This window comes from Equus przewalskii, chromosome 24, assembly GCF_037783145.1.
Source record: "Equus przewalskii isolate Varuska chromosome 24, EquPr2, whole genome shotgun sequence".
Taxonomy (NCBI): Eukaryota; Metazoa; Chordata; class Mammalia; order Perissodactyla; family Equidae; genus Equus; species Equus przewalskii.
In genome coordinates this window covers 6,568,490-6,594,203 of record NC_091854.1, presented here as the reverse complement: position 1 = coordinate 6,594,203, position 25,714 = coordinate 6,568,490, and the positions used below count along the sequence as shown (strand labels likewise).

Here is a 25,714-nt window from a genome sequence, read left to right as displayed (position 1 = left end):
TTGTTAGCAACTACAAGAAATGGATGAACGAAGGACGATCAAACTCAGTGAGTGTTACAGAGGATTTGCAGACTCAGAACGCAAAGTTATTCCTATCATTTCAAAATGTTTGGAAGGAATGATTCTTGCAGCAAAATCAGTTGATGAAAGAAGAGTAAGTGCTATGTAATTATATTTGAACAAATATACTTGGTTTAAGTGTGCTGTTTTAGTTAGTAAAATGAATTGGTGAAGTAGTTGATAGGTTAGTTGATTCTAAATTATATTCTGTAGAAGGAAGTCTGGCAAGAGATTGGACTCCTTTTAGCTCTAAGGACTCTTCTAAACACTAAAATTCTAATTGTTTAAAAGAAAAGAGTTCTAATCCTTTCCTCTCCTCCCCTCACTAATGTTTTAGTTTTACTCTTAGAGTATAGCTAACCTGTGAACTCTGTGTTACAAACTATTGTGCCGTTGGTCTAGTGGAAGTTCAGAGAAGGAAATGGTCAGAGAGATCTAGAGTTGTAAGAGTTGCTTTTAACACAAGAGTTGGCACTTGAGCTGGAATTTGAAGCATGGAATGATGGCCCATGAGAAAGAGGAAGGAGGGCATCATGAGTAGAAGGAAGAGCATATCTCTGTCCCTTCGAGGAAATATATCTAATCACATTGTATCTTGATTATGGACTAGCAGAGTCTTTACAGGTCATTTCTTGGTAAATGTTGATTGATCAAAAAGAATGGTTGGCAGAAACTGAGGATGTAAGGGCAGAGCAGGAGAAGAGAACCAGTGTTCGGGGACTGACTGCCAAATGTGGACCACATATTTTGGTCTTCACAGCAAGTTGGTATATTAGTGAGGATCCTGTAACAAATAGAATTCTGACTTAAATTTTAAAAAGAAAAGAGGATTTGGGGGTTCTTTAATTGAGAATTCAAAAGTACATTTATATTTCAGTATGGCTTGATCCAAGGTTACAAATATAATTAGGTCCCTCTTCTTACTCTTATCGTTTAGCAAGTGATTGGTGGGGGTGGCATTAGTGACAAAAGTAAAATATGACTTAAGGGTGAGTTGGCTAAATGACAGGCAAAATGTACTATTAACAGAAATAAGAAATAAGGAGAGGTGGTTAGGAGTGGGGAGGAGTTTGTAGAGATAAAGTATTCTGTTTGAGGAGCCGGCCCGGTGGTGCAGCGGTGAAGTGTGCACATTCTGCTTTGGCAGGCTGGGGTTCGCTGGTTCAGATTCCGGGTGCGAACATGGCACCGCTTGGCAAGCCATGCTGTGGTAGGCGTCCCACATATACAGTGGAGGAAGGTGGGCACAGATGTTAGCCTAGGGCCAGTCTTCCTCAGCAAAAAGAGGAGAATTGACAGCAGATGTTAGCTCAGGGCTAACCTTCCTCAAAAAAAAGTATTCTGTTTGAAAATGAGTTTAAGGTGTTAGTAGAACATTCAGATAGAGGTGTGTAGGTCCAAAAACAATATATGATACTTATGTGAGTTAAAGTTTTAGGTAAATGGTACTGAACTTTATATTTTAAAAGTTGCTTTTTCCTCTCAGTGCTATTTGTGAGATCTTTCTCTGTTGCTCTGTTAACATTCCCAATTATGTCTTTAATATATTTTATTTGTCTTTTCCTCATTGGATAAATATAAGCCTTTCTACTGTCCCATACTCTCTTTTATGATTAGATGCCCTTCCCTCTCTTCCAAAGGTCAACTTCTTTGTAGACAATCCTGTAAATCAAAAAGTATTTTCCTTTGAAACTTCTGAGAATTTCTACTTGAGAATAACCTCTTCTTATATTCCTTTTGTCAGTTAGCTCTTCCTTATCAACTAACTAGTCCTCATATGAATTTCAGTGGTTTAAAGCTATGGAGTAAAAACATTCATCAATATTACAAATTAAGTAATTGGTAATTTATTTGTAAATTAGTATTTTTTCTATTGGGATTAAAATATTTAGGGTTTATTACAAATTCACAGGAAGAAATTACTCACTTTAAACCTTTAATGAGTAGTGTAGAATTATTTCTTTAAATTTTTAGTTGTTGTTTTCTTGCGTGGATTAAAGTTGAAAGCTAAATGTGGTACTATGAACAAATGAAATGGTTTTAAAAACATGTTTCTTGTGTAAAACAGGACTCTCAGATGGTAGTAGACTCTTTCAAGTCTGGATTTGAGCCTCCAGGAGACTTTCCATTTGAAGATTACAGTCAGCATATTTATAGAACCATTTCTGATGGGACTATCAGTGCATCCAAACAGGAAATCGGGAAGGTGGATGCCAAAACCACAGTAGGAAAGGCCAAGGGCAAGTTGTGGCTCTTTGGAAAGAAGCCTAAGGTAAAAGTCAAAATTCCTCTATGCTGATTTGTTTTAGTGTGTCATTTAAATCCATGTACGTATTGAACGGATAATGGTTTACTATTCATACAGAATAAATATTTTGGTTTGAATGATTCAGTTAACTTTTCACTTAGAAATAGTTTTATACCTTAATAGTAAAAATTATTTCTGGATTTAACATTTGACCACCACTTAATAATGTGTAAAAATATTTAATAAGTTGGTAATATCTCTTAAATTATATGCTTTTGATATTTTATTTGTTGTATAGTTTCAATCAGAATTCTAAGGAAACATTATAGTCTAACTATAAGACCACTAAAATTGCCATTCTCAGTTGGAATAAATGATTGACCACAGTGATAATGTCAAATTAGGTCTTATAGATCATACTGATAAAGTTACTTTTATCATCCATGTGGATATTAAATGGGAAGGGCTCAATGTTTGTGGTTATTTAAAGTTTAAAAAATCTCTAGTTTATAGGAGAATCTCACTCTTAACTTCTTGTTGGAACCCCTCTTTTCAAGTAGTGTTTATTTTAGATAAATCTAGCTCAGCAGATAAATGGAATAGATGAGTGCTTAGTCTTTCTTATCAATTTAGTGATTATAATGTCGCATCAGTAGGAAAATAGATATGTTCTGTTACTCTTTGCTGTATTTACTGAAGTATACAGATTATTTTAATTCATTTTTCTGATCTTGATATATGAATATAGATAAAATTTAACTCATTATAACATACCTATAAATATTTTTAAAAGCACAATTATAATTAACTCAAGCTTTATTCTTTCTTTTAATAGTATTGTCCAGTTGAGAAGTTGAGAGATGAGACTTTAAAAATCAGATCACAGTAGCTAGGAAAGCTTAGAAAAACAAGGAATATTGAAAGTAAAAAAAAAATTGAGGTGCAATGAGGATGAAATAGAAACAGTCTGAGAGGAAAGCCACAAATGTAATGAACTCTTTTTTGCCTATTTGTGATAATAATTGGTTACAGTTTTAATTTTTTATTTTAGGAGACATTGCCTATTTAGATAACTTTACCTGTAGCTGCTTCCTTTATCTCTGACAAGTACAGGTTAAGTATAACTAACTAGGTGGTACTGATATTCTAGATATCAGAAGAGAATATTTTTCCTAGGTCATATTGCTCTCTCTAACATTATAATTTGTTGTACTCTATATTTTTAATCTGTCAGCTTGTAAAAAAAAATGATCAAATGAAATGGTACATTTTTAAAAGTAAATTTGACTTTTTAAAATGACAGTTTGGGCGAAACTATGTTAACTTTCTTATATTATTTTTATAGAAGACTATTTGAGATATATTTTGTGAAAAGTATGTTGCCAAAAATAGAATTTTCATTTAGGAAAAAACTATGCACATTTGGCTTATTGATTCCTTTCTTTATTTCCATATTAGCCACAGTCCCCACCCTTAACCCCTACTAGTTTATTCACATCCAGTACTCCTAATGGGTCCCAGTTTCTCACATTCTCCATTGAGCCCGTGCATTATTGTATGAATGAAATAAAAACAGGGAAGCCCAGAATTCCTTCTTTCAGAAGCCTCAAAAGAGGGGTAAGTTTAATAATGGGTTAAAATGCATGATGGCCTATTGTGTGTGTAGTGTGGCTTTTAATACTCTCCACCCTCATTATAAGGCTCTCTCCTATAAATATGTAGCTTAAAAACCCCACAGAATTAAGTATAGCTGCCCTCAAGTTAAAAACAACTCCTCTTTATAACATTTGAAATGCTCAACTGTAAAAGAATGGTATTATAAAGAGGGTGCTGGGTACAATCATATTAGCTATTTTTTTGTTTATGTGAAATCATATGTCCACCATTGTCTTGTAATGTATTTACATTTTTAAGACTTTCAGTAATTTGTCACTGGAGTTACTCATGTAATAATTTGTCACGAATGATGACTTCTGCCAATTTATAAAGTATTGTTGATAATTTAAAAAATCAAGTTCAATTTTAATTGCCCTATTTTTAGAAGCATAAAACACAATTTCCAATAGTTAAATAAAAATTAAAAATAGGTATGTTAAATATCAAGATTGTAGATCAAATTAAGATATTAGAAAGTATTTTGTACATTATAATGCCTATAAAAATACTAGATATTATTGAGTAATGTTTACGTGGAATTTGTTTTCTTGAACTAAAAAAAAGTAAAGTTTTTTTTCACCAGAGTTTTTTCATTCTTTCTTTTTTTTTTAATTGGCCAGCCTTTGGCATTTATGTATAATTAAAGATGCTCTGCAAATGAAAAATTTTAGAGTAGTAAAAAGCAAATACTAAATTGTTTCTTAACAATAACTGTTACACTACTGATAAATAAATTAGTGTTATTCCATAATATTAGGCTAATTTCTCTTGTTTATGTTTGATTTTAAGTGCGTTTGTAATATTCCTAGCTCATAATTTACATCCATTTATGAGATTTGTTTGAGCATTTGTTTGGACATATGAAAAACATAGGTGTGGTAACCTACAGATGAGAACTCAGAGTCTGTCATTGTTATAAGAAGTCTGATCGTTAATAGTAATACGCTATAGTTGGGCTCGCTTTTGTGCGTGCTCCCTCTCTCTCCTCTTCCCTTTTGCCCCCCTTTCTCTCTAGCTTCCTTCCTTCCTTCCTCTCTTTCTCATTTCTTTCTTTCCCTTTCTGTTTAGCCTGTCTCTCTGTTTTTCTTATTTTTGGTAGCCCTTTCTATCTTCAAATTGCTTTAGTTAGGTTTCTCTTTTGGCCACATGTAGAACAAGATATATTAATTTAGGGCAAGATTGAATTATTGTCTACATTTCCCTTAAAACAAAATGAGAAACTTAACTGATGTCAGTAATGCAGCAGAAATGCCCTAGAGTTTGTGTCCCCTTTTGGACTTCTTTCTTTTATTATTATAATGACATGAACTTCTTTGCATTTACTTTACCTAATTCTGTAAGTGTATGATAATACAGGCAATTAATGACATTTTGAAAAGTCCTATACCTCCAGGCACTACAGGTACCTGTAATCACTTTTAAAAGCCCTTGACACTTGTTTGAAAGACTTTAAGAAATCGTATTTGGAATTTCTATTGCCTGACTTTGAGGGTAGAGTTAATTCCCATCTTCTCTATGATGATTGAGAGTACATTAAATATTATGTTATATAAATCATGAGAAGTTACTATTTACTAGCCATATTTTTGTAATCATTTATGTTTCTAGACATTGAGTCTGCCAGGCCCAGTTAGAATACTCTATACGGTATATTCATAGAGATATGAGGTAGATGTAATTCTATGAAAAAGTTCAGGCAGTTAGAACTATGAGCCCTGAGAGAGAAGCTGAAATATGTGACATCTTCATTCTTATTGAATGAATTTATAGGTAGAATTTTATAACTGAAGTTAAAAGTATCTACTTGGTCATTATTTGTCTTATTTCCAAATATTGCTTTAATTTTAAATATTAGCACATATTTTGGGGGGCCTACTTTCAGAAAGCCAAAATCCTAACCACTCATTATTATCATACCAAAGAAAAAAGCAGCATGCAAGGTAGAAAATATGACAGACCAATTTTGGGGGATAGAGCAGGAAAGAAAGTTTATTACAACGTTGGCATTGAGCAGTTTCTTTGTTTTGATTGATATTTGGTAGTTTACTAGATGACGTTTCAAAATTAACCCATAGAGATGTTTTCCTTACGCTTAAGAATTTTCTCAATATAGAGAAATCTAAAAAGAAGAAGATAAGCTCTAAGAAGCCAGTTTATATGCTTTTACATGGATTTACATGTAAGTCCATTAAGCTTACAAAATAAGTCTTAAGGTTTCTTTTTTTTCCCCAGTTTTATTGAAAAAAATTGACATACATCACTGTGTAAGTTTAAGGTGCACAGTATGATGGTTTGATTTACGTATATTGTGAAATAATTACCACAAAGGTTTAGTTAACATCCAGCATCTCATATAGATACAATAAAAAGAAAAGAAAAGAATTCTTGTAATGAGAACTCTTAGGATCTACTCTCTTAACATCTTTACTCTAAAGCATGCAGCAGAGAACTCACTGCTCTTTATACTAAATCACCTGTAGGCACTTTTCACATTTCCACTGAAATAGCCAGCCAAGTAAATTTACTAAAATAAATTCAGTCCCCAGGTTCTTATGTAAAAACAGAATATTTTTATAGTCATCAGTAATCAATAATTGATATACATCATGATGGTTTGATGTACATATATTGTGAAATGATTAGTCTTAAGGTTTCTTAAAGCTGCTGAGTTGTACTGTTCAAGTCAGAAACTCTGGTTTTGAACTATATTTGTTATATCATTTTTCCTAAATATCTGTGTTTTGGCTTTTCTAAAAAATTATAATTTCTTTTTCTTTTTTTTTTTTTTAAAGAAAACCTAGTATATACAGTTCCCAGTATCTTTTAAGGATATGAAAAATGTTATATTGGACTGGTGTTTTTGAATTTTTAATGATGGTGCCAGTAGACCTTTTCTGAGGGACAAGGGTTTATAATTTCCTTCAGTGACATCAAGATCTAACCATTAGTGAATATTTGGTATATACCCAAACTTAACTGCTTATTATAAAAACAAATAATTTTTACTCTATAATTACTTCATTTGAGCTTACGGGGTACTCCTTTTGTTAAGAAGTAGATTTATTCAGTAGTAACAAGTCCATGTTTTCTGTATAAGTTATTCATGATCTTACAGATTTCCAGGGTAATTTTTGTAAGCTTTTATCATATCCAGAGAACAGTTGTCAGGATTTTCTTATCTTTAAATGAGATATACCAAATAATTTTAATTGCCTAACTGATTTCCTTTTTAGCTCCCTTTTGTATTTCTTAAGGTATAGTGGGTCTGTGAAATTTTCTTATTATAGGTATATGATAATTGCATATGAGAGTAAGGTATTTCTGTATTGAACGTGTATTACTTTTAAAATAAATATATTCCTAATATTTTTACAAAGAACTTGAGTTTTTGTACCCCCAAATCTAAGGTTAATGAACTGTAAATTTATTTTCTAATTGATAATAAAATTAGACTAGCTAAAAAACTGAAGCATTTGATATTTCAGTTGTATATAATTATCTTCATGTTTTCTCTAAGACATTAATATAGAAACTGGAAAAATTGTGGTACTTAGAAATTTAGCTGATGAGAATTATCATAAGAGATAAGTCAAATTAAAATACATATTTTACTTCTTTTCCTATATATAATTTTCTTTTAATAACATTTTAAGAAGATCATGAATATCTTTGTATCTTCTTACCAGGAGTTTTGTCACAGCAAAATAAGTTGTGGTTTTTATTCCCTGAAACTACTGACAGTCTAAAGAATGTTAAGCTTAATTTGGAAAGATTATGGAAAAATGTCATCTTTGCTTATCATCGTAACCATTAATATATATGGCCAATTCATCAGAGATAAAGGGTAGATATTTTTGTCAGCTGTTTATTAAAATTCATGTTTTTTATGTGAAATTCTGTCTGATATCCCTCCATCTTCTCTAAAATATCATGAGTTAGAAAACTGGGAAAAATAAAAATTTTAGAAGCTGCAAACCAAATACAGTGAATGTGAAGATTAGCTTTGTAAACCTCTACTGTATATTCTGGGTCACTGGGTGTGTGTGTGTGTGTGTGCGTGCACATGCATGTGTGTGTGTGCACTTGTGCGTGCATGTGTGTTTAGTTGGGATGCTAGATAGATGCAATGCCCGTGGCAGAGCCCTTCTAACCCATGGAACGTGGGATATATATACATATGCAGTATATTTACTGTATGAGAGCACTCTGGCTATGTCATTTCATATTTTCAGAAAGAATAAATTTTAACCAATTTTCTAAAAATCAAAGTTATATTTTTAGTGTTGCTTCTTGAGCATATGGATTTTAGAATAAAAACTGAAAAATAGAAGCTATATCTTCAAAGCAAAATTCAACCCACATATTTGTGTCTCTTAGGAAATATGGATGGGAGACTTGAACCTGGGTGACTCGTTTATTTATTATTTTGATAATAATGTGTTTTTAATGTGTCTGTACCTGAAAACTAAAGTAGAAATCTTACCCTTACCTACCCATTTTACATTTATGTTTAAAACAGTATTTTGAACTATAAAAATTCAAATAACATTGTCTTGTTTAACACATTGGGAAGAACATTCCATTTTTTAATACTTCATCTAAGATTTCTTTTAAAATGGTTAATATTAGATCTTTTGTATTTAACTTTTCAAATATTAGTATTTTGGGAATGAAGACCTATATAAGTGAAATCCACTTATGTAAAAGTTCTATCTTAAAGAGGAAAATACATGAAAAAGATACAATGATCGCTATTTACTTTTGAGTTTTAGTTGCACCTAGAAAATATCTGCCCATTATCATCAGTGTTTTGTTTTGGTTTTTTTGCAAGTAATTTACTTTCCAAAAAATGTGCTTAAAATTGTTTTTCTGGCATAATTGTTTGGATTGTGAAATGTACATGATTTATTTTAATATTGTAAAATATATATATATATATAGGTTATTGCATCTTCTGTATTATAGTTTCATGTGAATAATTTACCATTTCTTTCTGTTTTCCATTGAACTATTCAGTGGTCGGTGAAGATGGTAAGCCTTATGTGCTGATCTATATGTGTGCCAACATTAAGTAATCTCAAAACATTGTTTTGTTTAAGTCAAAACAAGTGGTAAGGTACATCCCTACATTTTCACCTTGTCTTTTCTTTTTATAACTTAATCCATAGTCCAACATATGCCAGTGCCACTTGATGTCGTAAAATTGGAAAATAATGTGGTTAATCTGTAATCAACCCATTAAGTTCTTAAATGTTATTGGGTGGAGTCCTTATGTTACAGAGAATAAAATTATAGTTAAACATTAACAGTTACATAGTAGAACAAAAGTTCATGTTTTTACAGAAGGAAAATTAAAAATTATCTTTCGTGATTTTTCTTAATACCCTTTAAAAAGATCATATAAACTTGATTTGTGGTTTATCGTAAGAATCATTAGATTTTCCAAAAAGCAAGAAAATTTCCCTACTACTTTTATTATAGAATCAGTGCTTCTTCTTCTATACTATTGAATGGAAATAAAAGCACAAATAACCTAAATATTGTGTGTATATGTGTGTGTGTGTGTGTGTGTGTGAGTGATGTTCCTTTATACATTTATTTCAAACAAATTAATGTAACTACATTGTGAAGGCCTAACCCCCAAATTATTGGGTGCTTACATAGTTTCTCATTTTCAGAAAATAGACCACTCTTTTTCAAAAAGACTCTTGCAGTTTGACCTTTTGTGAATTCTCTTGTAGTAGGAGAGGTTGTTAAATGCCTGAGAGGTCTTCTTTATATCCATAGGAAATAGAGTGAGTTTAGTTCTCATATTCTGTAAAAGAATAGGTTATAAGGTCAAAATGGGATCTTAAAAATGCAAGTGTGTAGATATCTACTGTTAATAAATTTAAGAACAACGTTTGATCAGGGATAAGTGGAAATCTGGCAGATTTACGTATAGGTAGTTGTGAGTTTATTATACTACTACCAAATAAACCACATTGAGATATGTTTCTTCACTTTATTAAATAGTTTTGCAAAATTTGAAGAAATATTTTTAAATATATAAATTAGAAAGTTTTATCTTTAGCACAGATATGGTAGTTTTCAAAACGTATACCCCAAATTAGATTAAAACTGATAACTTATATTGATAATTAACCACTAAATTTAAACACATCTTGTTTAGGAAATTTTGCCATTCATTTAGTTTAGAATTGGTTGATAGCAGATTCTTATTTCTGGTGACTGGTAGATTAAAAACCAAAAGCCAGTTAGACAAGATGCTCTACTCTTTTTAGGAAGGCTTGTCAAATGTTCGTAATGTGCAGGCCACTTGGGAAAAATTCTAGAGATTCTGTTAGTAATTAAATGTTATATTTGATCATGGCTCATCCTAAAAGTGAGTTTTCTCTTTTTTAAAAGTAAGGGAAGCATTCTTATAGATGGTGAAATAAAGCAATTTAGGATATGTTATAGGCATAAGTGGCCTAAAGAGCAAGGATGTATGTATTTTGGGAGTTCATTTCAGCAACACTTTAAAAATTGAACTTGTGTGTTCTTAAAATCACCCTTTTTTTAAAAAAGTGAAAATGATAGATGCCATCAATTTATGGAGTATATTAAAAAACTTACGTGTAAATATGGGTTTATATTAAATGGAATCAATAGTTCCTAATATTGGCTCTGTTATGTAATCTCTAATAAGATAACTAAAGTAACAGTGACATGATTAACATTTAAAAGGAGAAAAGACATTTGAATCAGAAATTTACATCTAAATACTAGCACTTTTTCTTAAATAATAAAGTTTCTTGAATATCAAAGCATTAAAAAATTTTCAAGCATCAAGCAGTCTTCCTAAAGAAGGATTATGTCTTTCTTTGGATTATTTGTTTTTTTCAGGAACAACTGAGGTAATGTTATTTGGTTGTACAAAAGGATAATTGAAAATAGGCTCCTTACTGGAATATAATTTCTACTTATATTTCACTCAGTGGATAGTTCTGTCTTTTGTTTTTTAATGATTACATATGTTTTGGTTCTAAAGAATGGTGTAATAAATATAATCATTCAAAGACTATATGCAGCATTAAAATATATTTCATTAATTAGATTGTCTTTATGAGGTAAGTTGCTTACTTAACTCAATTATATGAACTTTTCATATTTTCAGTCTGAATATTTGTAATATTCTCACTACCATGGCAGTGTGTTTGATTTGGGAATGTGGTGATATATATAAAATAGTAATTTGTATAGATGAGAAATGTTACATGTTTCCATTTTGTTGTTGTTGCTGTAAGAAGGTTCATATGTATTTTTTTTAACTCTGCCAAGACTTGAAAATAATGTGATACCAGTCATTACTAGTTGTCTGTATCTGGTGATATTTTTACCTATTCTATTTTGTGATTTTATAAACTGACTGGAATTTGAACTCTTTCTATAATACAATTGTTTTAACTAATATGTGCACATATCCATGTAGATATCTTTTTCTTAAAAAGGATTGTTTGGGGCTAATTTGAAATTAAACTTGAAATTGATATATATTTTTTATTTTGTAGCAAGTATATTTGAAAAAATAAAATTTCCTGAAAATGTCTTTTGTAATGATTTAGATTCTCTTTTCAGGGCCCAGCGCTAGAAGATTTCAGTCATCTGCCACCAGAACAAAGACGTAAAAAACTACAGCAGCGCATTGATGAACTTAACAGAGAACTTCAAAAAGAATCAGACCAAAAGTATTTTTCCATTAAGTCTTCTCTACCATAGTTCTTCCTTTCAGGGTCTACTTTGAATGACGTGTTTAAATGTGATGTATAGAAGGTTTAAAAATTATACGTCCTAATTGAAATATCTTTTGAGGGAAAAGTACAATCCTAAATTTTGGAAAATTTTATGGTTGCTGTGTCACAGGTAAAAATGAAACGTTGGAGAGTTTCTTAGGTTGCAGATTACTTATTGGATCTAATGTATATATTTATACCATCCATAAATTTGCAAAATACCTTGATGATTCATTATCAAAAGTAGTTTCACTAACGCTAACCACCTTATATACTTTGCTATTTTCGTTTTGCTCTGGTATATAAATTGAGTTCAGTAGAAACCTGAAACTATATTTTTTTGCAGCAAAATATGTTGGCAAACAGTGCTTGACTACTTACAGCTTCTGACTCATTCACTCATAACTTTGATTTTTTAAAAAATTTTATAAAAAGTTTCCTTTAGTTCAGTTGTGTTTTAATGAATATAGAGTTACGGTAAATAAAGGGTTATTACAATGGATTGGTGACTTACTGTTTGCTTTTACACTGAAGCTAAAATTGGAGAGTAAACTCTAGCATGAGTGAAGTTTTTATGTTAAGAATTGTACATCAGGTGTGATGGGGTGCTTAATCATAAATGAAATCTTGTATTACAGTTGATTCTCATTATTTGTGGCAGTTGTGCTCTATGAAGTCACCGTGAACACTGAATTAGTGAATACTGAAATGAGAAGTACAGGGTTACACGCCAGTTAACCTCTGGTCACATTTTTATCAACTGATCAATACATAACCTTGTTTTATGTGTGTTTCTGTTTAAGGACACATTATTTAGTGTATAGTTGATTCATTAACTTTGAACTCAGGGCCAACAGCACTGTAACTCATGCCTGAACAAAGCTTTTCTAACGTATGTATTTTCTCCATAAGGTACATCAAAGCCTTCTTGTACTTAGGAGCTACATAGCTCTTAAGTGTTATGCGTAGAGGCTATTTTAAATAGAAAAATCACCAACAAAGAGCAACAAAATGTAAAAAATGTGGCATTAAATAGAACACAAAGAGGACACTTGTTCAGAGTGTCAGAGTAGAAACAAGAAGTTAGACCATCTTCTTGTTTGACCTCAGCTGAGAATGTGCACGTGCATTAGATGAGTCAAATTTTTCACCACTCTTTGCGTGGCTCATGACTATGCAAGTGCCTTGAGTGTTCATTTTGGGGTTACAGATAAATTTTAGGAAGTAGGCAATTCACAAATTAGAATCTGCAAATAATGAGAATCAACTGTACCAGTATAAAAGATTTTTTTAATTGAGGTATAATTAACATTTATGTTAGTTTTAGGTGTACAACATAATGGTTCGATAGTTGTATATATTGTGAAATGATCACAATAAGTCTAGTTAACGTCTGTCACCATACGTAGTTACAAAAAAAATTTTATTTTCTCATGATGAGAACTTTTAAGATTGACTGTTTTAGCAACTTTCAAATACAGTCAAGTGCTGCATAACGATGTTTCAGTCAATAGCAGACTGTGTATACAACAGTGGTCCCATAAGTACTGTATAGCCTAGGTGTGTAATAGGCTATACCATCTAGGTTTGTGTAAGTACGCTCTATGATGTTCACACAATGACAGAATCACCTAATGACGCATTTCTCAGAAAATATCCCTGTTAAGCAACGTGTGACTGTATACAATACAGTATTATTATCTATAGTCACCTTACTGTATGTTACATCCATATGATATAATTTTAAATGTTAAAATATTTCTTATTAGAGATACATGTAAATAGTCTCTGGAAAATTATAACATTTAATGTAATATTTAGGGCTTATCATATGTAATAACTATCAGGATTATAGAAGGTATAAAAATAAATAAAATGTAGTCCCTGATCCTAAGAAGTTCACATTCTAATTGGGGAAGATATGACTCAAACAATTTAATTTCTATACAAGCTGGATTACCATAGCTGCTAATAGAGGTATAAATAAAGTTCTAGGGGAACGTAGAGGAGAATATAATGAATTCTTACTGGGATAATTAAGAAAAACCTGACTGGGGAGATGTTGGGAGAAGAGAGAGGAGGATGATGTAGGAAACTAATGTTTATTGAGGGATTATTATGTCCTAGGTACCAAGCCTAGGCATTTTACATGGAGTGTATGTCATTGAATTCCTCAAAATAGCCCTCTGAGGTTGTTGTTCACATTATATAGATGAAGAAACTAAGTATCAAATAAATCATGATTTATCTACAATTAGATAGCTGATAAATGTCAGAGTTGACATCCAGACACTAGCTAGTTTGTCCCCAGAGCGTTGAAATTAGACCTTGATAGAAAAATAAGGTTTGTTGGTTAGACAAGAAGTTAGACAATAAGGGGAGAGTAGGAGCATTCAGGGAAGAGGGAAAAATAAGAATAAAGGCAGAGAAATGTGAATGTTCTTGCCATTGCCTGGAATTGGCTCTAGGCCAGGGAGATTGGTTAGAAATTGTGTGGAGTGTAGTAGCAGAAGATGATAATGAAAAGGTGTAGGATGAATTATGCAAAGTCTTGAATACTTTCTTGTGGAATTCTGTAGATATTGGAGAGTCATCAAAAGTTGTTGAAAGAGGAGGTGATATTATCACCTCTGTATTCTACAGAAAGATCATTGAAAGTAGTATGAAGAATGGATTGTATAGGAAAGACATTGGCAGCAGGGAGACCAGTTAGGGGACTTTATAATAATCCAGATGAGAGATGCTGAAGGTCTAAATTAAGAAGACATGCTTTGGGATAGAAAGGAGGAATAGATATGAGTCATTTCAAAGGCAAAGTAGGTCAGACTTTTCGCCTGATTGGATGTCCAAGAAGAAAATAATGGAGGCATTAAAAAAACAATAGGCTTGCAGCTCAGGAGAATAAAGACTTAATTGAAACAGTAAGAAAAAATAAATTTGGGGCAAAGATAATGAATGGTCTTGTTTATGTTGATTTTTGAAATATGTGAAAAATTCATATGGAAGTAGTATCCACTTGGGTTTGGAAATTAAATCCAGAACTTAGGCGAGAAAGAGGACTGGAGATATTTGGGAATCATCTGAAGATAGGTGATATTAAAACAATAAGTCAATTATATTTCTAAAACGTAATGAGATCATCCTCAAAAAGGAAGAATGTAGGATGAGGTGAGAAGAAACCTTTGTCGTTTTATGTAATACACATTTAAAGAATGAACAGAAGAAGAGAAGGAGCCAGTGAGAGAGATTATGATACAGTAGAGGTGAGAAGGGAAAAGAAAATGCAGCCTTCGGGAGATCAAGAAGGAAAAGAGTATTAAAGAGTGTTAGTCAATAATGTCAGATGTTAGAGAGAGTCAAGGAGAGCTGATTTGAGGCATAACCTTTTGTGATGTGATAAGTGAAAAGTGAAGAGGAGATGAATAACTGAAATTAGAGGGAGAAGGGCAAGTTAAAGATGGCATTCCTATTTCTAGCATAGATGAGTGGGAGGATGCTGCTGCTGTGAACTAAGATAAGAAACACAGGTGGAATAGTGTTTCTGGGTGTGAATATAATGAGTTTGATTTGGGACATGATGAGTTTAAGAATACTGAGGAATATCCTTCCAGCCTTTGATTAAACCTATGTATATATACGGATATAGACATAGATATATATGTAATCTCTTCATTTAGGAAGCAAGAAATAAGAAATGAAATGCTTTTTTTTTTAAATTCTGTTTGTTTTAAAACTGTCTCCATAAATTACTAACTCTATGTACATTATTAGCTTTATACAGATTATCTTTAATCACGTAATGTTTGACTAAACTTAAAGAGATATGACTCTTTTTAACTGCATGTGAGTCCCCGAAATCAAGTGAAACTCTTTTATCTGGGAACATATGAAGTGAATATTTAATTCTGTGGCTTCCTTTTCATTTTCAGAGAAGCACTCAACAAAATGAAAGATGTGTATGAGAAAAATCCACAGATGGGGGATCCAGGGAGTTTGCAGCCTAAGTTAGCAGAAACCATGAATAACATTGACCGCCTGCGAATGGAAATCCACAAGAATGAGGTAGATTTGTTATTTAGCAGTTGTCTAAGATAAATTCATTTTTGTGAACTTCATTATGATAGATTGGTTTTTGCTAGAATTATCTTCAAATATTTATTTAATTATAGGGTTTATAAGCTAAAAGTAAGGTATCATCATGGTATATAATCTTTAGAATGAATCTCTCATTGAAGTATTTTTTTAATGTAAAAGTTTATATAAAACTAAACTTAGGCTATTATACTATTTATACTATTTTTTTATTAGCTGTAAAGTTGATTATTGACCAAATTGGAATAAAGGTTTCCTGTCTGTAAGAATTACGTAATCATAAAAACTCAAAGCACATTTTAAATGTAAAATATCTTATGAGCTTTTAAAAATATTTTGAGCTCAGTTTTACTTATTTTTTTTCTGAAGGCTTGGCTCTCTGAAGTTGAAGGCAAAACAGGTGGGAGAGGAGACAGAAGACATAGCAGTGACATAAATCATCTTGTAACCCAGGGACGAGAAAGGTCATTTTTTGCATTTTATTTGTATTTCTTCTTTTCCCCCAAACTTTTCTCACCCTTTTGTCCTAAACTTCATATCATTCTTTTTCTTCTTTTTTTATTTAACAAGTTTGGCTTTTAGTAACATCAGTCTTTGGAACCTAAATAATTTTCTGTTTCTTTACACTAGCTACAGGTGAGTATGAAATTTCATTTTGCTGCTCAGTTCTGGTTTGTCATGCATCCAAAAACAGAGGTAGGAGCGTAGAAAATTCAGAGCCCCAGTCTGGAGGTACAGGCTTCTCAGACTTGGGAAGATTCCCTTAAGGTTTAGATGGAGTTGGGTAGCTTATGAACCAAGGAAAAATTTAACTGTCAAATTGCTCAAAGTTTCATGAAGAAAAAAAAAGTGTATTGTTAGTTTGGAGCAGAGCTTCCAACAGACAGTTTGCTAAGTTTTTATGTTTTCATACCATTTCTGACATTTCCCACCTATGTGTAATATGTCTTCATTTTTTTTTAATAATGAAATCCAACAAATTAGGATTTACTTCAGAGAAGAATTTGAGAAATCTAGTATCAAATCTTGGTTTACTACTTAATTACAGTGTAATTTGAGCAAGTTCATTTTTAGTGCTCCGTAAGTCTCATTTTCCTAAAATATAAAATAGAGATTAAAATACCAATCATACAGGGTTATTAGTACTAAATGAAATAATGCATGTAAAGCACCTAGGGTAAAATACCTAGTAATAGTATGTGCTTGATAAATGTTATTTCCTCCTTCTCCCCCTCTCCTCCTCTCTTCCTCTCTATCCTCACCTTTTGAAAGAGTACATATCTTCACTATATCAAGAGATACCCAAAATATACTGGTTTTTGTTATTAGGTAAAACCTAGATTAAAATAATCTAATCTCTGATTTGTGTTATTTAAGAACATGGCTTCCAGGCATACTGAAAGTACTGCTAAATCTAATCATGTAGATTTTTCCATTATTAAAATCTTATCCAGTCATTTAATCATTTAACAAAATTATTAACATTTTCTCTCTTTGATTTAAAAAAAAAAATTTAAGAAAAATATGCCTTTGGATTGCCTATTCTTTTGGATTTTCTAAGTTACTAACTTCCCTGTTAACATGATTAATTGGAAATTAACTTTCCTAGAAGTCTTTTGGTTTTCAGTAACAGAGTGAGTACCCTACCCTGCTGACTTACACTAAAAAGGGATTTTATTGGCTGATCTAGGAGCTCAAATGATATCCTCAGGACTCGGTTTCTCTCCACCTCAGAGTTCTGCCTTCCACTGTGTTGGCTTCATTTTAAGGCTCCATAGGGTGATCTTCCAAGGCTCTAGGCTCATCTCTCTCCAGGTTCAAGTCCAGGAAAGGGAAGAGAGCTTCTTTTAAAACAGTCCTGAGCAAAAGTCTTTGCATCTCTTATTTACAGGCCTACTCATGACCTATTCACTCTGGCCATTCAAGTGCTGTGCTAAGATGGGCCCTCTGGAGCCAGGACAGAACAGCTCCACCTGAAGCCTGTGAACTGAACATGGGTCTGGGTGGGTTCCCTAAGGAATTTAGGGTTCTCTTGCCAAAAGAGGGGGTGATGAATCCTGGATAAGGAAAGACACGTGTCCACGATGTTTTTCTATTTTATCTCTGGACCCAGTGATAGCAAGATGTATTTACTAAATACATGCTGTGTGCCTAGAACATTGTGATCTTTTAATTTTTTAATTTCAGGAAATTCAACAAAGAAGCATATTATGTTAGAAGGAATTTATATATATAGTCAATGTTTAAGAAAGTAAAGGCTTAATTTGGAACTGTGACGTTGATATTAGATTCTCTGAATTGATCTTGAGGACATCAACTTGTAGATAACATAAAAAGTTTCCATGTTTGTGATACTTGATCAGAGATAATTCTATGTTTTATAGTCCTGAGGGAAGTTACACTGATGATGCAAACCAAGAAGTCCGTGGACCACCGCAACAGCATGGTCACCACAGTGAGTTTGATGATGAATTTGAAGATGATGATCCCTTGCCTGCTATTGGACATTGCAAAGCTATCTACCCTTTCGATGGTATGATTTTCTTAATATATTGTATTTGATAAAGTTGCTTCCTTACAGTCTGCATACTTTGAGGCATCATGCATTTTAGTGTTCTCAGCTAAATAATACATTCTCAGAAAATTATAATCCCAGTTTATTAGTATGAATACTTTCATTTTAACTGTATTACAAATATAGAGATTTCCTTCCATACATGAAGTTGAAAGAAAATGACTTATATTATCAGCATCCTAATACAGATTATTATTTAATAATAAACTTTGGTTGGTACTTTGGCCAGAATTTCCCCCAGAGATCTTACTGATGGTACATGTACTCATCATAGTTGAAGCAGCTTGAACGTGTAGCCCAACCCAGGAAGTAGAAGGCTGGTAGATGTCACTTTATGCTCTTCCTTGTAACTTACTAACATAGAGAGACAGGTACAAGGCAAGTGGCATAGTTGAATGCCACCACCAGATCCTGACTCCGTAGGCCACATTTTCAGGTGAGAGAAAGAGAGAATGTGATAGCTTCTCACTATGCTATCCTTTCCCCTGTGATAGTTGGAGACCAGACCTTGTGAGGGGAGGGAGGCACTGTGGCACTCTCCTGCAGATTTTTGGTTACCCCTCCCTCTCTTGGACTGTGAAAAATCCTTTTCCTCGACTTACAGAGGAGCACAGAAACACCTTTACAAATAAGTTGTAAAATGGTACATGGGTATCCATTGTTTTGGTTTTAAAATTGAGTAAAGTCTTTAGTTACTCCTCATTCTGATAAAATAATATTAAATGAGATCTTGCTATAAGGTAATCTAGAGAGTAGGGAAGGAGTTTGCTTATGTTAAATGAAAATTCATTTGAGAAAATTGTTACTGCTAGGCAGGTTGGGAGTTGTTGGGAATTTGGAAGAGAGCCCTGAGGCTGATGAGGTTTTGAAGGAAGTTTGTGCTTTGTGTCTATGATCATGCTGCTTCTACCATCACCAGAGTTGAACCTGTATTTTTCTCTCTGCTTTCTTCAGACTATATTCTTGCCTTTTTTCTTCCCACCATCTCATTGTCTTGTTACTATTTTCCTAATGCATGCTTTATGAATTTTCTAGATAGCAACACCACTTAAATTTAGCAAAGGAGTTGGAGTAGTGAAATGGGAGTTAGAGTACCCTGTCAAATCATATGTCGTTGTGACTCAGATACTTCATCTGTTACATAGGGGTAATATTAATGCCAGCCTCACAGGGTTATTGTACAGTTCAAATGAGATAATACATATGAAAGTGTTGGGTAAACTACAAGGCATCATAGAAATGTTGTTGCTAATGAGAGTCAGGGGGCTAATAGTACTAGGTACATTGAAATCTAGTGGAGTTTCGTGTTGTATTTGTTACTTTGATTTGAAATTATCACTGTGCTTAAATTATGCTTCTGCTATGAAAACTCTGATCTAGGACATAATGAAGGTACTCTGGCAATGAAAGAAGGCGAAGTTCTATACATTATCGAAGAGGACAAAGGGGATGGATGGACAAGAGCTCGGAGACAGAACGGTGAAGAAGGCTACGTTCCCACATCATACATAGATGTTACTCTAGAGAAAAACAGTAAAGGTGCAGTAACTTACATCTAAACTAACCAGGCAGCTTTGTTACATGTGTGACATAGGAACAGTAACAGGACGAAAACACATTGAATAGGTGGGAAAACATAAGAAAACTTAAAGGGCATCCAAGATTTCTTGTTCACTATGTGAGCTGAGTGTAGGCCCGATCTTAGAGATGTGATTATTACCACAAGAAACGGTTCTCGTGATGCTTTACCATTTGAGTGATGTTGCTGTGAAGCTTACTTGATGCCTTTTGCTTTATGTCCTGCTTAAGTCTGTGTGAAGGAGTTGTGTTTCTTTGCCTTATAAATCATAGAATTTGATCTATTGAGCAGGAATCCGTAGATAGAAAACTCCCCACCCTCCTACACTTGGCTGCAGAAAGCACAGTGACTGTAGTGAGTTCAAATAAGTAAAACTGCTCTGAAATGCTATAGAAAGCTGACTCCCAAAAGAATGGTTTGCTCTAGGAGTTTGAATTTAGCTGCAGTTTTCAGGAAGAAAAGTAATAGTTGGCTAATTGGATAAAATAAGAATGTAATCATTTTCATTTTCCTACCTATTCTTAACTTTGGTTTCCTAAAGGAAGAAAACAAGCACCTAGCACATAATCTATTTTAGTAGTAGTCCAATCAAGAGACCTGCAAAGTAAATCAACCTGGTCTGGCTCTTAGGTGAATAAAATGGCTTTCTTTTGAGACCTGAAAATATTTTCAGGCTTAGTCCTCGTAAATAATGTGCAAAAAAAAGCTTCTTTCCAAATTAATTTAATGCTTATATTTTTCATCTTGAAAATTTCTTGGGAAGTATAACTTCAGTGATTATTTAGCATTTAGCAGTTATACATAGGAAAGTAAATTCTAAATAAACTAAGAGGAAATCTTGAATGGAGGGGAAGTACGAGGAAATTTTACTTTGAAAAGAAAAACAACATTTTTGACTAACTGGGTTAGAGGAAGATATCTGTGCCACCATTTAGGGCATTTCCTCATTTTAATGCTGAATCATCAGTTACTAAGATAGATTTTTTTTCCAATTAATTTCAACAAGCGTTTGTTGGTAACACTGTACAGTCAAGGATTGTGCAGTGCTAGTTGTGTGGGAAAGTAAAGTGAGGAAGCAACTATGGGACTGGTCCTTAATTTTGTTCGTGTTCCAGATTTTTTTGGTGTTTTCAATAACTGACTATAAAATGATTTTAGAGACATTTGGGACGGACGCTTTAAACTGAACACCCCTTTTGGTCTTACCAAAGGTCTTCAGTAATTGTTCTTTTCTTTTTCCTCCTGGACTGCAGGTTCCTGAAGAGGGTTTCTGAGGAAATGGGCAAGATGTTGAAGGAGGTTACATGCAGCTGCTTTTGGGGGGAGGGTATTAGAGTTTGTCAGGCTCAAAGAGAGAGTGAGAGAAGCAAGTTGCATGAGTGCATGCAGACATGATTATTTTTTACTAACTTCATCAGCATTTCCATACATTGTTTTTAAAAATCATTGTAGTACTAGTCCTTAAATTCCTCGTTCACAATTATTCACGTGAAGATAAAAAGCCAACAATGGCTAACCTTTTTTCCATTTATTTTACTGATGTCCAAATCAGGAAAAATACAGAGCTGTCATTAAATTTGTCTTGCCTTTGGCTGTCCCAACAGGACTGTCTCCACCCCAGCTCTGTTTTAATTGGCTTTTAGACTCGTTGTCTGTTAGAATCCTTGCCATTTGTCAGTGTCTGCCTGTGCCACCTCTGTGCTTGCTTAACATCCTGTTGCATGTCTAGAGTGATCGGGCTAGATTTTTCAGGCATGTCTTTATAATCCCTTGTTCTTGTCGAAGTCTTTGTTTTGTTTTACATTTGTAGCGCAAATCACTTTGTCAGGCATCTCCAGCACTAATGTTTCCATCCTAGTATTTGTGTATGCTGCTATAACTTCCCCACTGCAAAACATTCCAGTTTTGACATTATGAAGAAGTAGTTTGTGAACCTGAAGTATTTATGATAAGAAAAAGAAAACATCTCTGCTCTAACCTATAGCCCCATTGAAAGAACTCTTTGAAATGTGATACGTCTTCAGCACCTCAGTCTGGGAAGAATCTATAGTCAGCACTGAAATCCTGGCATAATAAACACAGAAGATACTCACCACCTCAAGACAAAGGACTGTTGTCAGAAGTCAGCTGCTTCCATTCAAATGCTGCCTTAAACTAGAGTGCCTAAATCTGTTGATTGCCAACACTACCACTACAGTATCCCACAAAGGGCTTTATGTGTCAGCTCAGTGCGACCTCCTTCAACTCGGCAGTGCTGCTGCAGCTGCTGATACAGCCTCGGTAGGTGGCTTTTAGAGCTCTACCACATTTGATGGTGCATCTTCAAATTTTTGCATCAAGCTAAAGACATGTCCGAGTCCATTTTACTTTACGCAGTGTTTTTATGAGAAGTTTTATGGACTGCTCTCCTCATTGTCTTTTAATTTGGGGTTACTGTGTTCTCATTTGATTATTACAATGATAGTCTGTTTCCAAGTGATGCTTTGGTTTGAACCAGATAAAATTTAGTGAAACTTTGTAATGATCTATGTGCACTTTTACTTGTAAAATGGAAATTCCTGTATGTTTATACTTGTAAATATAATTGTCGTTAGTGCCCCTATTGCTCCTGTTGTCCTGCCTCGAATCTGTGGTTCTGTTAATGACTTGTATCTTAACTAATTTCTTAGTGGTGTTTAATAGGGGGATGGGCGAGGGTGGGGGGGATATTTGTACCACGGAAGCTTCATTAATTTGGTTCTTTACTGTTTTGAGGGAAGAAAGAGAACGTGAAATGGTCTGTGTATTATTGGATTTTAAGCAATATTCTAGAAGCTGTGTGACTGCTTTAACAATTTTTTCCCAGTGTTATTTGAATCGTACTACCAGTTATACTAAAGCTGAATGACAATTGTGTGAAAGTTAATGCCTTCATAAGATCAAGTACACCCCTGTTACACAGCTGGCATATTGTGTGTTACCTTTGAGGCTAGTAAAATATAAAGTTTAGATTTTGAATCTCATTACAGGGTTATTTATATAATGTGACATTATTCAATACTGACAGACTACATAAAGTAGTTTTAAAATCTAGTGCTATTCTTATTTTAAAGGTTAGCAATGAGGAGGATATGTGATCTGGCTGTGTTTGTCTTCTGTAAAAAGCCTGAAGTGCTTGTGTTTTTTTGGCTAACAGCCACAGAGGGCAAAGTTTAAGGCTTTCTTGTAAGGACTAACTGTTCTTTTCAAGCTACTGTTTGTTTTTCTAAAAGCAGGATTTGTTTCCCTAGGAGGCAAGTTCCTTCACGTGGAATAGTGCAACCTGTATATGGGTTATTACAATAGGAAAGACATTTGAACCTGCACACTTTAAATCATTCTTAAATTTGAACGTGTGAATTGTCCAAAAGAAATCTTTAATTTTTCAATAATTTTTACTCTCTTTGTGCACATGTTGATTTCTTAATGGTAAATGCTTTGTTCAAGATAGTGTTCTCTGTTGAGAATATTTTCATGGAATAAAACAATCTTTTCACGGTCAGTTAAGATGAATAGTGTGTTATCTGTTATTGCTATGTAAACTAAAGAGATGTAATGATTTTGTTCTTGAATGTGCTAACTTCCAGATAATAGAAAGTAGGTGACATGTTCCATAAGTGGAAGCATGTGTGTTGGCACCTTTTTTGCAAAGCAGTTTTGGAAATTTTATTCTAGTCTTAGTTTCTCTCAAGCTGTCCTAGGGAAAAAAATTAACTATTTCTTTAGAGTGAATTTAAGTAGAATGTAATAATTTGAATTTTTTGTCTTTGTTCCACATTAGCTGTCCTGCACAGACTTTGTTTTTACATTATCTTATCCTCTGCACCCATAAGAACTGTCCCTGTACTACATAGCTTGATCTAGCCACACATTGGTCAGCGTTTCCTGTGCTTCTGCTTGAATTCCTAATCAGTCAGAGAGAGCACCCTTATCTTCCTGGCATTTCAAAGCATGGGAAGAGAATTTTTCCATAGTTAGTGTCACATCTGTCATTTTAGGAAATTTTAATTTCAGAAGATTCAGCTTTTTAAAAGGACAAATACGAAGCTATGACTAGGGTTGATCCTGAACAATGAGGGTTTGCAGTTGTTGAGATGAAAATCTAGAGATCCACGCTAAGCTTGGAAGTAGGGAAACACAAAAAACAAAATAGCAGGAAAACAGTGTCAACAAAAAAACTCAAAACAATGAAAAGGGCTTTTACTATCTAAACTATGATCAGGGAAGTCAAATCCTGCTTGCTAGGGAAAGATAACATCCTAATAACAATATTAACAAAAGGAAAAGCATCTCCAGACTTGGTGAAAAGGATAGATTTTCTTTGTGAAGAAGTTAGTAGTTTAGGTGAAAAAATGCTAAAGAAACACCAAACCTATTTCAGTGAGTTCATATACCTGGGATCAAATATATTCCTGAGTATAGTCACTGTTAGTAATCTAAGAAACTATGGAAATTATAAGTGGTGCCAAAAGATTAGGGGATGGGAAAATATAAATTTTGAAGAATAATTTCTGGGAAGTTTGACAACTCTTTAATGTACTTGATAATTTTGTTAGCATTTAGGAGAAAATGTAATGGGCAACTGACCTAGGCCCTAAGAATAAGCCACATCGAATTAGTCTCATTCCTTTCTTTTTATAAAAATGTGGAACTCTCCAGACAAAACTGTCTTGATTTCAGCACACTTTCTGTATTGGACAAGATTTGCTCATTTTTGCGCGATGGTGATAGCATTGCTGTAGAGAATGGGGGCTTGCTTGGATTTGGTAAACCCAGAGTGTCAACCTCAAGAACTTATTATGGAAGATATATGTATGTTATGAACCATAATAAACATAAATCTCTCTCTCAATTTAAGAAATAGAAAATTACCATCTCTCTCTCCTTCAAAGATAACCATTATCTTGAATTTTATGTTTGTTGTTTTGTTTTTCTTAGTTTTACCACATGGGTATTTTTCCTTAACCTGGTTAGCTTCCCATGGTTTTGATGAAAGATGATGTCATACTCTGTATGACCAGGCCTGATACTTAGCCACTGCACACTGATATACCCACAGTTAATGCTAAATATTGAAATATTTCCATACTGGTTGGTAAACAGTAATTCTGAAAAGTAGTAAAACTAGTTAATCATAAAAGTTCCAGTACGTGTGGTTTGTCTCAGAAACCACTCATGGCTCTCCGTGATGCATTTCTGGTATTTCAGGTGTTGGGGAGTCTTCTCTGGTTTTGTAAGCCCTTTAGTGGGAGAGGGACCTAGGTAACCAAGCTGAGGAAGACCTCTGTTCATCCTCCAAAGAAATTCCTTAACCTGCTCAAGGGGAGAAGATGTGTCGTAAGTTCTGGTAGCAGCTGGGAGACTGGAAGGGAGTGTGGGTAGGCACAGGTGTTTGAGGACATAGTCCCTTGTGGTGTAGTAATGACCCTTTAGATGGTTTTTAAAGTTTTGTTTTATTTGGCACCCTACTCTGTGGTAGAGGGTGGCCTGTCTTGTGCTTTAAAGAGAGGTGAGGAGAGGGACTCTACCAGCACTCTGTTTAATACCCAGAAGAGTGTGCTCTCCAGCAAGTGACAGCACACCTCCTGCTCTCTTCTCCCCCGTCTTCCTTTGATTGGTCTCCAGAGAGGAGTATCAAATTTGTCTGCCCTCTCCACCTCCACAAGGTACCTTTCCCCTCACTTGCCTGGGCAGACCAAGTTACTTAGTCC

General features: G+C 33.7%; 1 protein-coding gene across 5 annotated transcripts in view; it reads left to right on the top strand.

Moving 5' to 3' along the window:
- Positions 1-23,516, top strand: part of FNBP1L (formin binding protein 1 like) — a 120,175-nt gene extending 96,659 nt beyond the window's left edge. For 2 of the 5 annotated variants that reach the window (XM_070592621.1, XM_070592625.1), the window contains exons 8-16: positions 8-154; positions 2,129-2,332; positions 3,767-3,925; positions 8,981-8,995; positions 11,585-11,694; positions 15,669-15,801; positions 16,201-16,295; positions 18,216-18,364; positions 19,787-20,100. In XM_070592621.1, the coding sequence (XP_070448722.1) occupies positions 8-154; positions 2,129-2,332; positions 3,767-3,925; positions 8,981-8,995; positions 11,585-11,694; positions 15,669-15,801; positions 16,201-16,295; positions 18,216-18,364; positions 19,787-19,965 (1,191 nt within the window). In that variant the 3' untranslated portion in view covers positions 19,966-20,100. Of the gene's footprint in view, positions 1-7; positions 155-2,128; positions 2,333-3,766; positions 3,926-8,980; positions 8,996-11,584; positions 11,695-15,668; positions 15,802-16,200; positions 16,296-18,215; positions 18,365-19,786; positions 20,101-21,238 lie in introns of those variants that run through there. The other 3 variants (XM_070592622.1, XM_070592624.1, XM_070592623.1) reach the window with 3 other exon arrangements.
- Positions 23,517-25,714: the final 2,198 nt, after the last annotated feature.